Below are 19830 nucleotides of genomic sequence, written 5' to 3'. Positions count from 1 at the left end.
TGCAGCACATCAGCAATTTTTGAAGCCACTCCAGCAGCCTCTCGTCTCTGGAGGAACAAGGATAAAGTAATTTTATTAACATTTTAAAGGATTTTAAGTTAACACATTTCTTCTGTTTTTATTATGATGTTAAATATATATGAAGTGACATAGCTATATAAGTACTTAGATAACTTATCTATATAACTTTGGCACACATTACAAATTATTTAGCATCTTGTAATGTTTTACACATTGAAATAATGTCAAGCAAATGAACTAGAGTTACATTACTTAAATCAGGTAAAGCTCACTCCAGTTTTTGTCGATCAGTTGCCTCAGCTTCTTTTATTAGTTTAACAAACATCTCCTCTTGTTGGGCAATAGGGAACGTCATGGCTTCCTCAAATGACTTGACAATATAGGTATGACCTCTTTATTCCAAATATAATCAGAGTTCAAAACTACCACTGGTATTCACAAAGCATAGCTACTCTCTTTAGTTTCGGGCAAGCATGGTCTTCTCTCAAGTACTGTTGATCTGTAATCTGTGTATTCCAATTTGGGAGTTCCAGTAGTCAATACTTTGTGAGAACTTGGTAGCTCTTAAGATTTTGTTTTTTCTTTCTATATCTGAACACATAATGTAGATTGTTCTGGCTGGTAGAAGTAGCTTTTCCTGCAGTTCAAAGGAAAGCTGATGCTGCTGAAAAATGAAGAGTTAGTAAATTGCTTTGTGATGTCTCAAAAACCCTTTCAATATATTCTTCTTCAGTGTTCTCTGGGAGCAGGCACAAGTTCGTAATTCTCATTTTATTCTTTAGAATGTTCAACTTTCAAAGCATTATTTTCAACCATCAAACTAGAAGAAATTATCTTCTTACCCTGAAGTCATGGTCTCAAGATCTGTGACATGAGACTCCTAGTAATTTAGAAGAAATATTTTCTACATTACCTTCAGTAGTATTGGGAGAGAGGCCTTTACCCCCTCTAATGGTTCTCTCTGACACAATTATTTAGACAGTAATAACAGTCATTGGTCTGAGTCAAAATTTAACCCTTTGTTTCTGATTGGCAAAATATAATACATAGAGTACAATTAAGAAGAACATCTGTCTTATTTTTCCCCAATCTTCCTTTGAGTCTCTCTCTAAATTCCACAATAAAATTTTAATGGACCTCTTTAATACAAGATTGTTTGCTTGAATTTTTTTTTTTTTGAGTTAGTAAATATATCACCTATATCTTGTAGTTAATAATGTGTGCTAATTGCCAGCTAGACTAACACTTGGCATTTATATTTTCCCTTTAAAAAGAAGGAAAAAGGAACTTATTTTAATGCATTTTTTCCTGGAACATGGAAGTTTGCATTTCCACAATATGGGCATGATGTCAAAATGTAGTGACAGTGTGCATGCATCCAAGAAAAGAAGCCTACAAGCGGTGAGAGGGGAAAAAATAATCCACATAAAGTCTTTTTTTTTGTTTTCGCTTTTGTAACACAGATTTATTTCACTTCAATGATCTGGTTAACTAACTAAATAAAAGCTCTCCAAAAGTTACTGAGAAGGCATCTTGACTATGATCACAAAGCAAAATTGTCAGAAATACTGCTGCCATTTATGGCTAATATAGAGATTTTCATATTCAGAGTGCTTGACAGATACTAAATTAATCACACTGTATCTTAATTCTAATTGTCACAGATTCAAACTGTTGTGATGCATATCTACTGACAAAGATACGTGTCTACAGAATCTTTTTGTCACAGGAATAGCAGAGTTAAGATTCAATTTGTCATTTTAGCTAGAGACTAGTCTTGTCAAGAATGTTGTGCCACTTTTCAGAAAGTGAAACATAAACACCTATGTGCTAACAATTGTGCTGGCTCACTCCCACTAAGAACCCACTCCTGTAAACCCCCAAGCAAGAGGTGAAAGAGACGGAAGGTTAGCTAGCTCCTTATCGAACAGCTTTTATGAAGTACCAGGAGTGAGCTCAGCATTGTACAAGACACAAAGGAAAATAAGAAGCCTGCAGTCAGCCGGTTGGACTCTGAAACCCTGACTCACACAGCTAAGCACTTATTCATAGAGGTAGAACCACAGCCTCGAATGAGGAAGGATGGTCCAATGATTATGATGTCAGTCAGAGACTCAGGTTCAATGCCCTGCTTTGCCACAGAGTTTGTCTCTTAATCTCTCTACATTTCAGATCTCATTCTGAAAAAATTGCAATAATAGTATTTCCCTACATCACTCATGTGTAGTGAGGATAAATACAATTAAAGATTATGAGGGAATCAGCTACAATGGGGAAGGGTGCCAGGTAAATAATGACAGAGAGAATGCTCATCAATGTGTGTCAGGTGTTTTACAGTCTGGCAATCTGATATGAGCCAGATAAACAAACAAATGACGATCATTGGAAACAAGTTATTAACAAGGCAGAGGTGATTATTCAATAATATGTCATTTTAAACTCTTGCTTACAAGCTTCTGGACTCAAATTATATACCCATGACAGCATGTTTATATATGTACTTAGGTCTAGAGTCTGCTGCCCTTATTCATGAATAGCTTGATTAAAATGAATACGTCTATTTATGGAATAAAGTGCTATTCAGGTGTACTAAGGGTGCTGGAATCGGACTATTTGTGATTGAAATTTATATACAAGGAGCTTATCATAGACGCTTTTGCTATTGAAGACAAGACTGGATGTAAGGAAATCTAAACAAGGAATATAAGAAAAGAAAGAAATAATAGCAAACACTTGGATGGTAACTATAGGAGGCACATGTAGCAATGCCAGGCACAGAACAGGCACAGGGCTAGGGCACATGGTTGGGAAGGTTGCAGGGACAGAGGGATTAGTAAGCAATCCAGTCCAGTCCATTCAGAATTTGGAATAGAACCCAGGCATCCTGAGTTTCTGCATTCCTCTGCTGTCAGCAAATAGCTGTGAACAGGGCCGGCTCCAGGGTTTTGGCCGCCCCAAGCAGCCAAAAAAAAAAAAAAAAAAAAAGCCGCGATTGTGATCTGCGGCGGCAATTCGGCAGAAGGTCCTTCGCTCCCAGCGGGAGTGAGGGACCATCCACCGAATTGCCGCCGAATAGCTGGAGTTGCCGCCCCTCTCCCGAGTGGCCGCCCCAAGCACCTGCTTGCCAAGCTGGTGCCTGGAGCCGGCCCTGGCTGTGAAACCCGTTGGCAAAATGTGTGCCTTTTCCCCCTCTGGAAATGGCTGACACACGAAGATAAGAACCAGTATTGCTAACTGTTAGCTCAAGGGCCCCTAGTGATCACCCATGTGGTGATCAATAGGGTTCCACATGATGATTTTGCAGGTTTTTTTTTATTAAAAAAACCCAGGAAATTATGTACAAAAATACATTAAAAAGAACACTTAATGTTGCAAAGTCAAGAGTTAGGAAATGCCAGAATCGAAGTTGCAACTTTAATTCATCCCCTTTGTGCATATTCATTTTTCCAGAGGACCCTACCTTATTCAATGCATAAAATGGACTAGGGTCAAGAAGGCTGTTGTCTGTAGGAACCCCCCCACACACACACCTCATTTGATACAAAAACTGAAAGGTGTATAGTAACTCAGGGAGGGAACTGCAAGGAGAAAAAGGATGGTCTTATGGTTACGGCAGTTGAATGCCGTCCTGAAGAACTGGATTCTATTGCTGCCTCAGAGTTTCTATCTGATGCTGGGCAAATCACTTAAACCACAGTGGGCATTTTCTGGGTGCCTGATGGTCTGATTTGCAGAAGTGCTGAGCACTCACAGCTGCAATTGAAGTCAATGAGAGCTGAGCTGAAGAAATAAAGTGCCATATAATGCTAAGGTCTCTGAAAATCTCACATCAGGCACCCAAAATTAGTGTATTTTTTATATTAATGTCTCACTCCTTCCCCATCTGTAATATTACCACCCTCACCTCACCTGGGTATTGTGAAGATAAATTCATTAAGGTTTGTGAAGCACTTAGGTAGATGATAGTGATGTGCACAATAGAAAAGCCAATACGGAAATTATTAGTTCTGTCTTCAGAGCAAGGGTTGAACAGTGTGCAGTACACATGGAACAACAAAGATAAGACAAAATATTGAATACGTGAGCACTGTCCATTCTGTGCACTGAATAAAGCAGGAGTTTTGTGGGAAAAAAGTATGTGATCATGTTATTAAAGACTGATAATGCATACTCACAAGGGGGCCAAATTAAAGTTGCATAGACAAATTTATTCTGGTATTTCCTAAGTTTTGAGTGCTTGACTTGCAACCTTAACATTCTTTTAGTTTAATTATTTTTAACTCATAAGGCTAACGGCAGCAGAGAATCCTATTGAAATATTGCAAAGACAATATTACTCTGACAGAAGCAGTACGGTTTGCATGTCTCTCCCAGATGCACTCTGTAAGAGTGTATTTAGCTTGAGGAACAGAAGGGGCATAATTAAAGCCATTTGGAACTCTTGTATTGATTACATGCATCAGGTAGAGGCTGTCCCCTATGTGCTTGGAATCAGGGCCGTTGCTACCATTTAGGCCAACTAGGTGGTTGCCTAGGGCGCCAAGATTTGGGGGCGCCAAAAAGCGGAGCTCCCAACTTTTATTCTATTTTATTTTTTTACAGCGGCCGCTGCGCTGGGAGGGAGAGGGTGCCGCCGGCAGCCCAGGGGTTCCCCGGGTCAGCGTACCACCGGTAGCCCAGGGGAACCCCTGGGTCAGTGCGCCACCGGCAGCCCAGGGGAATCCCTGGGTCAGAGCTGCCGCACGGATCCCCAGGCCGGGGGGTGGGGAGCTGCCGCGGGGGAGTGCCTCAGGGCAGGGGAGGAGCTGCCGCACGGCTCCCCGGGCCGGGGGGGGGGGAGCTGCTGTGGGGGGGGAGCTGCCTCAGGGCAGGGGAGGGAGCTGCCGCGGGGGGGGGGCGCCTCAGGGTGGAGGGGGGGCAAGGAGCTGCCGCAGGGCTTGGGGGGGGCGCAAGGTGGAAGTTTCGCCTAGGGCGCGAAACTTCCTTGCACCGGCCCTGCTTGAAATTCATTGACATCTTCCATTTCATTTTTACAAGTTGGTTAGTGAGTTGGGTTTTTGGCAGTTGATGCTTTCGACATAGTTAAAATTGCAGGGTGTGAAGATGAACGCCTCGTTCTTTATCCCAACAAACCTTGACAACAACCAGCTGTTGCTATATGTGCCACTGCATTTTACCATGATGGCTAAGTATAATAATGTTTGTTAAATTTAAAACTATTCGAGTGAAAGAGTTATGATGATATTTTAAATATCATTACTAGGATTCAAAGTAAACACACAGTTGAGACAAATGGGACTGTCCACCCTTCTCAGAGCTATTGTTTCAAGCAGATACAGACAGCTCTGTATGGCTTTGCACTCATTTTGGGTTGGGACGTTGTCTTTGCAACCATATGGGTTAGAAATGTAAAGTAATGTCTGTAAAAGCCTGGACTCTTTGGTGCTGGAATTGCAGAATTGCAGGGCCTTGGACATTATTTTCACAATGTCCAGATGTTTTTAGGCAGCCCTGTTGCTTACTGGTTGTTGAAATGTTTTTTGTTTTTTTTTTTGTCCTCCTATTTTCTATTCTTCTCGCAAGCTTGAATGGGCTTCCTGAAACAGTGAAGCCCTTTGCTGCTGACTTTGTAACGTAAGTATCTGTTTTAAAATTGGTAGGAAACCAGACAATACAAGTCAATACAAAATATATTTATTTAATATTTCATGATGCTGCTGTTGCTAAAAACATCTTAGATCTGAAAAATAATTCAATAAATACAATTATCATCATGACTTTCATTGTCATGCTCCAAAAAATCTTAAAAACAATTGGTTCCACTTTCATGTCATATATAGAGACTAGTGCTGAGTAAGCTCAATCTTTATCTTCTGATGTGACAAGAATACTGAGTGGCATGGTGAATTAAAATCCCACCTTCCACTACTGCCAACTGAAAACAGCCCATTTGATGATGTTTGTTTAAGAAAGAGATAGGGCAATAGATGCATGCAACAAGGATTCAGTTCACTTTGGCAGTATTTATCCTACAGTGATGTCTATTTTGGTTACCAGTATTAGAGAGGTAATTAACTCTTGGAATCAATGGGAGTTTTGCCATTTTCAATGGGGCTAGGATTTCAGTCTTATTTACTTGTTCTCTGATCCATTAATTGTTCTTAATTTCCCCTTTTAATACTCTGATCAGTTTCACCCTTCTCCCACTCTGTTCCCCAGATTTTCATAAAATGGTATATTAGTTCCTTACACTCTCTCTCTCTCATGTTTCTGCACCTAAGTCTGTAATTTTTTTTCTCATCTGTGTCATGTCATCATAGAATATAAGGAGACCCTGTAGGTATAGTGTCATCTTGAATCTCATTTTCCTCTATCTTTTAAACAATATTTTAAATGGTTTCTGGTAGCCGACACACAGGGACTCAGGAGAATTTGTTTAGAAATACATTGTTTCAGAACCAGGGTAATCAATCTTTGTAGGCCTGTGTTACTACATTTGCATGGATAATAAACATCTTCTGGGCCTGGAGTTTGCGATCGTAAAGACTGGGTTTTGGGGGGAAAAAATGAGTAAAGATTGTAGCCATGGGGGCATAGTCATCAGCAATTTTAAGGACCTACCAGTCATTCCCGTTATTTTAGTTAGGTAATGTCCAATCTCATGCATTTTTATAAAAAAACTAATTTTTTGAAATAGGTGAAAGACCCTTCTTATAATGGAAGATGAAGTCCATGGTGAGACTGAACATTACATAAGATGTTACTCACCTTGTGCAGCAGCAACGGTTCTTCGAGATGTGTCCCCCTATAGGTGCTCAACTATAGGAGCGCTTGCATCCCTGCACTGCTGATCAGAGAACTTCAGTAGCAGTGTCCATTAGGCCTGCACATGCGCTGTCTCTCCTCGTGCCCTCCCATGAAGCTAGTCAGTGCTTGGGCTAACCCCCCTCAGTTCCTTCTGTACCACAGAGTCATTGACAGGAGCTCCAAAGTAGAGGGAAGGAGGGCAGGTTGTGGAGCAGCCATAGGGACACACATCTTGAAGAAACATTGTTACTGCACAAGGTGAGTAACTTCTTCTTCAAGTAGTGTCCATATGGGTGTTCCACTGTAGGTGACTCCCAAACAGCATCCCCACTGGACAGGTGGGGCTTTGGGGTCGGGTCAGTTACAGCTGACAGTACTGTAGAGCCAAAGATTGCATCGGAGCAGAGTCCCCAGTGACTACATAATGTTCTGCGAAAGTGTGGACTGATGCCCCTGTCGCCACTCTACAGATCTCTGAGAGAGGGACATTCTTGAAGAAGGCGACAGATGAGGAAATCGGGAAGTGTGTACAAACAGTATCTGGAGGGGTCCTAGTGTGAACTTGGTAACATTGTCTGATGCAGTTTGAGACCCACCTGGAGAGTCTTTGGGCTGATATTGCTCAGCCCTTGGCTCTTTCCACTATGGAGAGGAAAAGTCTAAGGGACTTCGTGAAATCCTTCATCCTGTCCAGGTAGAAGACTGGGGCTCTCCTTACATCTAGAGTGTGTAATATAGCTTCCCTTTTGTGTCACTGAGGCTTGGGGTAGAAGGTTGGAAAATGAATCAATTGGTTCATGTGAAAAGGGAAGGTTACCTTAGGAATGAATTTTGGATGTGGCCTGAGCCTGAGCATAACCTTGTCCCGCCTCCTGTCCAGCCTCTTCCCTGAGGCCCCGCCCCCGCTCACTCCATTCCCCCTCCCTCTGTTGCTCGCTCACCCCTACCCTCACTCACTCGCTCATTTTCACTGGGAAAGGACACATCGCCACTTCCAGAGAACCGCATGGAGCTGGGTAGGGAGCCTGCCAGCCCTGTGCCAACTGGACTTTTAACGGTCCGGTCAGCAGTGCTGACCAGAGCCGCCAGGGTCCCTTTTCAACCTGTTCTGGTGGAAAACCGGACACCTGGCAACCTTAGTCTGCATACATACTCAAACAAATCAAACACCTCTGTGCAGATATGCATTAGAATTTGTAGGCAACAAACAAAAGGTTTGCACCTGTAAACCACTGGCATAAACAATAGCAAGATGTTGTTTCCTGCTACTAGAATCTTTTTTAAATTGTTCAGAATAGGAAGTTTAATATACTCAACTCAGTGGTTTTATTTTTCTTAGGTGATTATAAAGCTGACGATATGCAACTCTCTTGGCAGCCCGAGGTGATGGTGATGCTATGTGTACAGATCCTGTTAAATGAGAGTACTTTCATCTCCAACCTTCCCTAAGCCATATCCTATCTGCTATTCTCTGTTGCCCTCCATGTATTACACTCATTATCTCAGTTCTCCCAAAACAATTCATGAGTTCACAACTGAGAATTCAATGCTGACATTGACTACATTAATATAACTGCACTGGTTTATTAGCACAGTGATCCTGGACTGAGATTTGAGTAGTTCACTACACCAGAAAATAAACTTTGTACTTTTAAGTTAAGAATAGTCTTGAATTCTGAAATCTTGGCATTCTGCTTGCTATGTAAAATCTCAATCCCCTTTTACTTTATTCATGGCAACTTATGGCATTGTGATGACAGCACTTCATGTAAAATATCTTCCTGTGCTTAATTTAAACAAATAAATAATTAAGAAATTCATGCCACTACTATTTTGACAGTAAAGTTTCAATTAACTAGTTAGCTATTTTATCACTTAAATTGTGGTTGATGGAAAATAAAAGAGTCAAGGTTCTAAACAGTGCGAATATATTTACATTTGATAAAGAAATGCATAATTTTAGATTTCATTAACAGTCTAAAATCACCTGGTACAATTAACTCAGGAGTGGAATAAAACCTTTTTCAAATACATGTAAGGGATTCTCCCTAAGAACCACGTTTATGTGCTATTGCTTTAGTACACCCTCCCTTATTTTTCTAATAGTTAAATATATTCAGAAATGGGCAGTCATGGGAAAATGAATAGAAATCTGAGGCTAAACATTGTAGCAATGCACCTTTTAAAATTATTATGATAGCATCAGCGTTTTAGACAATTTTTCATATCACATTCATGTCTCCATTGGAATATTATTTTTATCTGATAATTTGACATTTTATTCTCATTACAGAATTTCATAGAAAACATCTTAGGGTTAGTCAAACTTCTATATATAAGGCATTCACTCTAAATACTATCATTAAGGATTTTTTTCTGACATTTATGCACTATTTCTTCTTATTGGGAATTAATTTGGAACACAAGGAAATATTTCAAAACCTTTGAAGAGTGTTTTTTTTCCTGCTATGCTGTCTTCCCAGCCAATGAACAATTGTTAATTTATGTTAGCAATGCAAGGGTGACCTTGTTTTAGTATATATGAATTCTGAAAGATGAGATCAAATATCTTTCAACATGGATCAACAGCAGTAACCATTTTTGAAACTCAGATTGCAATATACATCTCTTCACTTCACTGTTTTGTGCATTTTAATGTTACTGAAGCCCATAATGGTATTGGAAAAGCAGTGCAGACAGAAGAAATCTTTGCATTTACATTGTTTTTGCCTTTAAACTTATCAAAAAATCTTACCATACCATTATATTGCTTCTAGATGTGACCATATAAAACAACAAATGACATTTTTTATGGACAATGGCTAAACTAGTTTAGCTATTGCTAACCAAAATAATTAAATGGGGAAAGTTTTCCTACCTCACTTACACATTTGGGGCCAGAACTTCAGCTGGTGGTTGACTTCAAGCTAGCAGGATTGTGATGGTGTTGTGTGTAGAGAATATGATTCTTTATTCCACTTGGATAAATTTTTTTTGGGGGGGGGGGATTTTAAGAGACAGGGAGATACCATACGAGACAATGGATACGGTGGAGAATTGGCATACCTTTAATTAGTTACAGGTTTTTTTGGTTTTGATTTTTCATATTTTTAAATTGAGGTAGAGGAGGCAGGGTGAGGAATGGCAAGAATGGGGTAATCAGAGTAAAGGAGCAGAAAAAGGAAAGACGAGGAAAAAGGATGGTCACAGCTCAATTACTGTCCAACTATGATCCACAGACAGGATTTTGTAGACATCACAACAGCACAGGGATGACTCAGGGTATGTCTACATTTGAGCTGGGAGGTGTAATTCCCTGTGCTAGCACTGCTCAAGCCAGCATGCTAACAATGGTAGTGTGGCCGGGGTGGCACAGGGAGCAGCTAAGGCTAGCTGCCTGAGTACATACCCGTCTGGACCCCTGGCTATGCACTTGGGCAGCTAGCTTGAGCCACTGCCTGTGCTACCCTGGATACTATTTTTAGTGCACTAATTTAAGCAGAGCTAGTGCATGTATGTCTACACGAGTTGGAAACCACACCTCCCAGCTCAAATGTAGACATACCCTCAGAGTGAAGGGGGTAGCAGTATGCACTCAGACACCCCTATACTATGTGCAGTCCCTAACAAGTGAATGAATTCCAGCAAACAAATTCCTTGGCAAGGCTGGGAAGTAGATTAGCAAAGAAATTCCCTAGCATTGAATTTGGAATCTCTTACACCCATTTTCTCCCCCAACAAATGTGTCACCTCTCTGGTCTACAGTGTTATATGTGCATGGGTTAGGGACTGGACTTCTGTCTTCAGCTCATTTTGGAAGTTAGCATGCTTTCAGAGATGTGATGGTTTACCCCATTAGAGCTGCTAAAATATTCACGAAGCACCCAGTATTTCTGTCTTTATGATTATCAGAAGTTATTATGCAAAAGTCTAAGGGCCTGATCCTGTTGCCTTCAGTGGAATAATCAAGTATATTGATATAAATCATATCATAATCAGACTCTAAAAATGAGTTTTGAGTAAAACAAGAAACCTTACAAGATAAGATGCTGTATTTGAGAACATTTTTAATAAATAATGTGACAAAAATTACTTTTCTGATTATTGGATCCTCAGTATGCAAAATTATGGCTAAAATATGAGGTTTCTTACATGAGCATAATGAAAACATTAATCACATGGATTGTTCCCTTAGTACTGCACATCCTTTCTATGTAACCATTTTTTAAAAAATTAGCTAAATGAAAAATTTCAGTCCTCAGTAAACACCAAAACACTCTTTTTTTTTTTTTTTTTTCCATTGGGGCTAGTCCTGATAGCTGTCCATAAACAAACACACAATTTTCCATTAGCACCAATGACAAAGAAATCATATAATTACAGAAAAGATAATAAAATCTACAGAGAGAGGACATCATTTGGCAAAATTCAACACAACTAATGCCTCTATTTCAGCTTTTATGAAAAATCCAATGTTGAGATAGGCCACAGTAAACTTGAGAATGTTCCACAAGTCCAGGAAAAGTGAGAAGTGTTCTGTTTATGGCCCACGTGTAGGTATGTTACTTTAACATCTGTCATCATTCAAATATTCCAAATACAAACATAAAGCATTAACAAAAAGATGAAAACAAGTCCCAAACAAATGCTTTTTAACATTTTTCAATAAGACAAAAAAGGTTAATAGTTACAATGGTTTACAAATAAGGTTTAGTGATTGTGCTTTTAAAACCAAAAAAAAAAAAAAAAAAAAAGCAGTGCATTACAAAACAAAACAAAACAAACCCCAAGATCAAACAAAACGTCTTTAAGTGGCACTTCTTTAAGGTGAATTGATACTACAAGTAGAGGTCTGAGATTTGGGCCAGTCACAATAACGATGTCCTTATCCAATTATTATTAAAAATGTCCATTATTTTCCTTGCTTATTTTTATGTATCATTTAAGTTGAAAATTAGAACAAGTTTCTAATAGACTTATTCATGCCATGACTAGACCACCAGAGTTCCTACTGGCTTGGCTCCTGCCTATCCCAAAGGACATTTTCAATAAGAATGTACTTGAATGATGAAAATGGGGAAGACAAATTAAAGTACCACAGGGGCTTTAAAATGAGTATATATTTACAATATGAGCCACCCCTCCCCAAATTGCTTCTAGTTGCATTTTAAAAAGTAATTCTTTTGCTGCTGCAAAGGGTAATTGAGAAACTGGCAGGAAATAAAAGGAACAGTCCATTTTGAAAATGCAGGGAACTTGCACTAACTGCAGGCTATAGTAAAGCCACTACATTAGAAGAACCCTTTGCATAAATTTCACTTTATGCAACTTAGCATTTTTAATCAATGCTATATTACATGGAAGATCATCAACTGACTCAGTGCTGTATCAATTGGCTTGGTGCCGCCTGCAGGGTGAAAACTAGGAATCCCAGGTTTTGGCACCCTCTTCTGTCCAAATCCTGAAGTGCCAGCTGGCATCCACACCAGGAAGAGCAGGTTACCTGCCTTCTGGGCAGAAAGAAGGTGATACACTTAGCGTTATGCAATAGTCAGGGGCTGTTCATAATGAAAAGGGGTTAAAAAGAAATAGTAAAAAAGACTAGCGTTCTGATGGCATGAATAAAAATGGAAGTTTGTACACTCTGATTGCACTGAACATTATTTCTGGCGTCAAACATCATCAGACTCGAGGCATCTTAAGTGATATTTTTCTGATTAGATTTCAAAGCCTGTTACAGTACATCTCTCATCCTCTTCAGCTTTCGGTTTCCTGTAAGAAATCAAAATAATTGGCTAGGAGTTAGCTTGCTTTTATTGTTTAAAGTATTTTCATTCTAGCCTTAGAGATTTTTATTCACAAATAACATATAACCATGCTATTGTGCATGAATTTTAAGACAAAGGCTGAATTTGGTTGACACTAGAGGATGACAACAAAATATCTTTAAATATCTATTTAGTCTAATCTAGCACAACAGACTCTAAGATATGTCATGAGAGGGTAGAGTTAAGGTTGTTTTGGGTGCCCTAACTCTGTATTTCTATATCTGAACATGTTTGTATTATTTTAAATTTAACCTTTATTTTGAATTTCCTGTGCTTATAATGCTTGGTTTTGTGAATAATCACAACATCCTTATATGTATTCTCAACCATATCTCTATTTTAACATAGCTTTTGTCTGGGAATAACAACAATGTATAGAGAAGAGCAACAAAAATGATTAAGGGTATGGAACAGCTTCCAAATGAAGAGAGATTAAAAAGACTGGGACTGTTCAGCTTTGAAAAGAGACAACAAAGGGGGAGCATGATAGAGGTCTATACAATCATGAATGGTGTGAAGAAACTAAGTGCTATTTACCCCTTCACATAACATAAGAACCAGGGGTCATCCAATGAAATGAATAGGCAGCACATTTAAAACAAACAAAAAGAAGTACTTCTTCACACAACACACAGCCAGTCTGTGGAACTCATTGCCAAGGGATGTTGTGAAGGCCATAACTATAAATGGGTTTAAAAAAAGAACTAGATAAGTTCATGGAGGATAGGTCCATCAATGGCTATTAGTCAAGATAGTCAGGGAGGCAACCCCATGATCCGGGTGTCCCTGAGTCTCTTACTGCCAGATGCTGCGACTTGACAAGACGGGATGGATCACTTGATGATTGCCCTGTTCTGTTCATTCCCTCTGAAGCATCTGGCATTGGCAGAAGACAGGATATTGGGCTAGATGGACCATTGGTCTGACCAGTATGGCCATTCTTATGTGCTTATGTTTAATGAACAATTAAAATAACTAAAATAATTTTCCTAGGTTAAATATTTCCACTTTTGAAATGTGCTTTCCCCTTGCTATCTATCTAGGTCCGCAAATCATTTGCCAGTGACAAGGGTCTATCCTATGCATTGCTATTAGTGCCATTGCAGTTACCTCTAATTCTTCTTCTTCTCCTTGTTCATATGCTCCCAGTATTTGCATTTCTGCAGCATTTCTTCGGCCTATATTGGTTTGATCTGCCCTTTGTCTACCTCCCGATCCTCTTGATGACATAGAGCTGGAGGAACTGGGATCTCTTGGATTATTTGATGTTGGAAACGTAGGCCTACAATATGGTAAGATGTCCTCTGTGTAATGAAATATATATATTGTTATATACATTTATATGCTTTGATATAATGTGCATCTGCAAAGTCTGCATACATACTTGATGTGTGCAATTTTCAAATGGCCACCCAGAGTTTTAGAGTGATGGCTGATAGCAGTATGAACTGCTTCACAATTGTTTCCATAACAGAGTAAAAAATGTTATTGAAGAAAAGGTAATAGTGAGGTTAGAAATATGGAAATGAAGAGAAAGAAGCAACTGAAAGAGTGATCCATGATTCATGTCCACTTATGACATGAAACTTATGATCCCTGCTCTATATTCCAGCAGAAAATGGAGAAATAAAGAAAACCTTTGCAGTATATTTGTCAGGTATGACCTTGGAGGTGGAGGGGACAATTCATCCTTGACCTCTACTGGAGTTGTGGATGCTCAGCACCTCTGAAAATCAGGCCCAGCATATCTCAAGCTGAACATTCAAAAATGTAGGCACTCAAATTTAGTGGAAACTTCTGTAAATCTGGGCCTATGTCACTTGGCCAGGATCTTACAAACAGTAGCAGACTCAGTAATGCACTTCAGGTCTCCTGTCTCCATATCCACTAGACCATTGTTTCCCAAATGGTGTGTTCTGTCCCACCAGTGGATTGCGGAAAGGCGCTAGAGGAGTCACCATGCCCAGGGTCAGATTAACCCATCACTGGGCCCTGGCCCAGGCAAACATACACTTCTCCTGGCCTGATGAGGATGGGAGGCTACGAGAGTTGGACAGTGGGACTGCCTTGCACTCACCCTGCAGGACTGGGCCTAGCTCCCCGCTCTGGGCATTGTAACCGGGTGCACAGGGTTTCACCACAAGCCTGTGACCCCAGGCACTAGGTCACAACGCCTGGAGCAGGGAGTTGATCCCAGCCCCATGGGACAGGAGCCTCTGCTGTTGGGTGATTGTGGGGCAGACTCTCTCTCCAACCTCTTCTGCTCACACACTGTGTCCTCCCTTCCCCTCTGCTGGGGTGGAGGGTACATCTGTGTAATGGTGGCTTGCAAAAAAAGAAAAACGCAGAGAGTGGGTTGCCTTAGTAAAAACTTTGAGAACCAGTGCAGTAGGCTTACACTACAGTCAACAGGATGTGCAGCTGCTAAGCACCTCTGAAAATCAGGTCCTCTGGGTTGGTTTCAAGTTGGGCACAGAAAAACAGACACACCCCAAATCAGCTGACACTTTGGAAAACTTTGGCCTTAAAATTCCTTATCCCTCATTTTTGGTTTTGCTTTGAGATATATGGATGAAAAGCAGTATACCAGAGCTAAGTATTTTTATTAAGTAAATAATAATTAGAATCAGTAATAGATACTGCAAACTTGAATGCTTCCATTCCTTTTATTGTCAGTAAATTTCATTTCGTTACCCAGTCACACGTAGGCTGCCTCATGATTTTAGAGCTCAAGTGCATATCTATACATCAACACACAGACATCTGCCCTAACGTTTTTAACTGTTTCTGAAGGTGAGATGCCCCTTAAATATTAACATTGTTTCCAATTTTACTGTCATCAGCAAATTTTGCCACCTGCTCTAAGCCATTAATACATAAATGGAAAAGCAACAGCCCCAGAACCAACCCCTGAAGTAACCCTCTAACGACTTCTCTTTATTGTGACCCACTGCCACTTACAGTGACCTCTTGCTTATGGGCCCATTTAACCAATTGACTGTCCAATTTCTATCCCCCTGTTTTGTATCCAGGCTAGCTAGTCTAAGAAAAAATCAAGCATTTGCTTGATACTTTGCCCAAAGCTTTACTGAGGGCAAGACAGATACTGTCATATGAACTCCCTTTGTTGATAGCCTTACTGACCTCCATAAAATAAGAGATTAGGTTGGTCTAGCATGATCCATTTTTTGTAACATCACTATGGTTACTATTTGTAACCTGTGCATCTCTAACCCATTCTATTGGTCTAATCTTCATTATAGTGTTCTACTTTTTAAAGGGGACTGAAGCAAGACTAAGTGGTCTTTGAAATCTGGGTTGCACCTTTTTCCTTTATAAATGTGAGGTAAAAATGAGTCAACCTTCAATTCACCAGTACTATTGCTAAATATCTGGGTTACCTGAGCCTCACTGAACTCCCTTAATAACCTGGGGCAGAGGCAGGAGGAGATCATACAAGTGACAAATGTCCATAAGGCACTCCAAGAATGTCTCTCCAGGTGTGGCTGCAATATGTAAGGTATGCATTACCTAGTGAAAGGCATGTATTATTTTCACAAGATTGAGTTCACAATATTGCCTACTTGATGCACAGCAATGCAATCTGTTTTCATTTTGTAATGCAGTATAATTTAAGGCCTTTCATTTTCAGTTTTATTTATTTTTATCAAAAGTTTCCCAAGTTTTACAAAAGTCATTATTTGGGGGGGGAGAGAGGGAGGGGAAAGGTTGGGTTTTTTGGGGGGGGGTATGTGTGTTTTGTTTTGTTTTCGCTTTACTGACTTTTTCACGTACATTTTGGAAGCACCTGGTTCCCCACTCCAGACGGAGAGATGGTGGCCCAGTAACCAGGGCCTTCCACCCTCCAACATTAACCACAGTAATCACCGAGAAAAGTGAAGGGTTTTTTGCATCTATATTCAGCCACCACACTTATTAAATTGCTTGTGTATGCACGCGTAGCTCCTTGTGTCTCCAGTGCACATCCTCACCAGGAGCACTTGTACTGATCGTACTGTCAGTGTGGGGCATTGTAGGATGGCTCCTGATAGCCAGTAACAGTCAACGTAAGCAACAGAATGTCTACACTGATACTGCATAAACCTAATTATGTCAACCATGACTCTGTGCCATGCAGGGAAGTGGTGTTACAACATTGGCATAGAGAGGCACTTATGTCAGCAGGAGCCACATTTAAATGAAGACACTTCCACAGATAGTTAGATGCAAGGCAAGTTACGTCAACCTAACCCCGTAGTGTAGCATGGGTGCTAGAACAATTTGTATAGTGGGGGTGCTGAGAGCCATTAAACCAAACTGTAAACCCTGCATATGATGGAAACCACTTCAAGTCAGGGGGTGTGGCAGCACCCCCAGTTCCAGCACCTATATAGTGTAGACCAGGCCTAGCTTCTCAAACCTGCTGTGAATTTGATCGGGAGATCTGTGGACCAGATCCTCCTGCTTAGCTACGGTATATATTTAATTAAACTCAATGCATGCCAAAATCACCTTGGAGAAGATGAGTTTTTGCTGGTGTGCCTTCTCGCTTTGGTGCTTTGTTTCCTCGCAGTTTCCCATCATTTTGCTGTTCCTGCAATTCTCTGCGCTCTCCCGAATTTGTCCGCACATCAGAATGCTGTCTGCCATCTGCCCCTTCCCTCCCTTTGTAGCTTGCTCCTTTTCTTTCCGTGGACCTGTCTGTTCTCGGTTCTATAGAGGCGAGTTTTGGCAACATGACAGGCCGCACCTCCAGCTGTGACTTGGACTGGGCGGTAGGAGATTTAATAGCAGGAGGTGGCACTGGAGGGGGTGGCAGGTCTACAAAGTAAAATAAAAAAAAATAAATGACATCAGGCATTAACAAAATTAAGGAATAATATTTTACTTCCACTGTGGTAACTCATTATATTTTTACATCAATTTCCTCACAAAAGAAAATCATTAATTTAGAATTAAGGCTTCTCAAGTGTACAGCCAACCCAAGCATTAAACCATCAAGAGTTAGACTTTCCCCGTCCAATCACAAGATGAACTTAGAAATCATTATTTAAAAAACAACACATTTATTGTGTTAAAATTTTGCCTTCTGCTTTTTGAGTCTGTAGGAGGAAGCGGCCACCCTGTGATAATTTCCAGTTCTAAATTCAACGCTAAATGTAGCAAAAATGCAGGCTTCCCAACTGGCTGCTCAGAGAGGGGCTTCACCTATTCTTTCCTACCCCTGGGGTGAGAGAGCTCATTCTCATTCCTCTCCTTTGGCTTCTTTATCACTGTCCACACTGTGCCCCCATTTCTCTTCATCCTCGTAGTCCCTGAACTCGTCAGCCTCCCTCTTGCACACCATACTTCTCTCCTTCTCAGTTTTCAGTGCAGCCCCATATCCCTGTCTTCCCTTCAGTCTTCTCCAACTCCCCCTCTGCATACTCCTGCTCCACAATCCTCAGCATCACTCTGAGTCCGCTTTGCTCCCACATCTCCATACAGCTCCCCTTCCCAGTTTCCTCCCGCCTATCTCCGCATCTCCTTCTAAGTTCTACCCCTTCTCGGTCTCTCTTCTGCTTCTTATCTTCTCCTGTCTCCTCACACTTTTCTATAAGGCTCCCTAACCATAGAACTGCAGCCATTTTCCTTGATGGTAGCTTGGCTTCAATCCCATGGAAAACAATGAGTGATGGTGGCCACCTTTAGTAGGGGCTTGTCTACACAAACAATTAGTTCATGGCATGTTGGGGTGTGAGTCTACTTTGCAATAGCCTGTCATGGAGTAACAATTCACATAGACCCTGCTGATGTGCATTAACAGTTTGTTAATGAACTTTAATTGAGTCCTCTTTGAAATGAGACCAATCAAAGTGCATTAATAAATTGTTAATACACATCAGCAGGGTCCATGTGAACAGTTACTATATAGCAAGATAATTCACACTCCAGCTTGTTGCAAACTAAATGTTTGTGTAGAAAAGTGCCAGGGGCAGCCTCACTTTCACATGTAGACACTGTTAACATAGTTGCCAATTTGCCTTATTTCAGCCCTTTTAAAAGTAATGGGTGGCCATTTTGAATAAGGGAAAATCTGCAAAATGGAAGGCAGCAATAGAGAGCATGTGAAAGTTGAAAAAAATCAGAATATTGTGAGCAAAGCAAAATAGTAAATAAAGGCAACACTCACCCATCAGAGTCCCCATCTCCAACATTAACCCTGCTATCATTGTGATACCCTATCCTACCAACACATTCAAACCCTCATTCACAAACTCACTTTCAGATTAACAATACTATTGCTCTCATATATATTTCACGCATAGCAAAATATTACAATCACTGCTCTTGACTGTATGCTAGTATAAAATAATACTTACATTCCAAAGGGCTGAACTACATTTTCTGTGGAAACAATAACTGTGAATGTGATGTAATAGCAGACATCTCTCAGAAAAAGAGACTAAATTTGCTAAATTATTGACTTCTAAAAGAGACCTTATAGCTTCTGAGGGAGTTCCATGTTGAATTATTGTAATGAATATTGGTAATGTCATTAGATTTTATGAAAACAACGCACGCCAAAATGTTCAGTAGTTGCTATTTAATAATAGAGTCCGAAGTCCATGCACACCACATCCCCCTAAACATTCCGAGCTTCCACAAATCCTACTGATTTTAGTGGGAGCTAGAAGTGCTTGCCACCTCTGAAAATCAGTCCACTTTTATTTTGGTTCCCAATCGTGGATTTAGGAGCCTGACTGTCATCACCCAATTTTTAAAAGTTTGGATATGCTCCTTGTCAGGGCCAGCTCCAGGCACCAGCCGAGCAAGCTCGTGCTTGGGGCGGCAGATTCTACGGGGCGGTATTCCGCCCAATCCTAGGACGGCACGGCCGCTTCCCCCCCCCCCCCCCCCGCCGATCCGGCCGCCCTGTAGGGGGCGGTGGCACGGAGAAGGGGAGCGCCCTACTGGGAGCGGGCTGCGCGCTCTGTCTGCCCCAGCCGGTGCCAGGTCTGTAGCAAGCCCGGCAGGACAGCCCGCGTCCTTCCCTCCCCGCCGACCGGAGCGGCGCAGAGCCCTCCTGGCAGGCGGCGCAACGGTCGGGGCCGCGTGGCGATCACCCCGCTGAAGCCCTGGCCGCCCCCCTTCTCTCTCTTCCCCCGCTCCCTCTCCCTCCCCCCTGCTAGCC

General features: G+C 41.0%; 1 protein-coding gene across 1 annotated transcript in view; it reads right to left on the bottom strand.

The window, feature by feature from the left end:
• Window positions 1–12990: 12990 nt before the first annotated feature.
• ROBO1 (roundabout guidance receptor 1) overlaps window positions 12991–19830 on the bottom strand; it is a gene marked incomplete at its 5' end in the record, with an annotated part of 534368 nt that continues 527528 nt past the window's right edge. The window contains 3 exons of the mRNA XM_065420893.1: window positions 12991–13011; window positions 13767–13960; window positions 17169–17477. Of these exons, the coding sequence (XP_065276965.1) occupies window positions 12991–13011; window positions 13767–13960; window positions 17169–17477 (524 nt within the window). The remainder of the gene's footprint in view (window positions 13012–13766; window positions 13961–17168; window positions 17478–19830) is intronic.

Source organism: Emys orbicularis, chromosome 1 (genome assembly GCF_028017835.1).
Source record: "Emys orbicularis isolate rEmyOrb1 chromosome 1, rEmyOrb1.hap1, whole genome shotgun sequence".
Classification (NCBI taxonomy): Eukaryota; Metazoa; Chordata; order Testudines; family Emydidae; genus Emys; species Emys orbicularis.
Note: the sequence above shows the minus strand (reverse complement) of the source record. Positions and strands in the feature narration are given on the sequence as shown.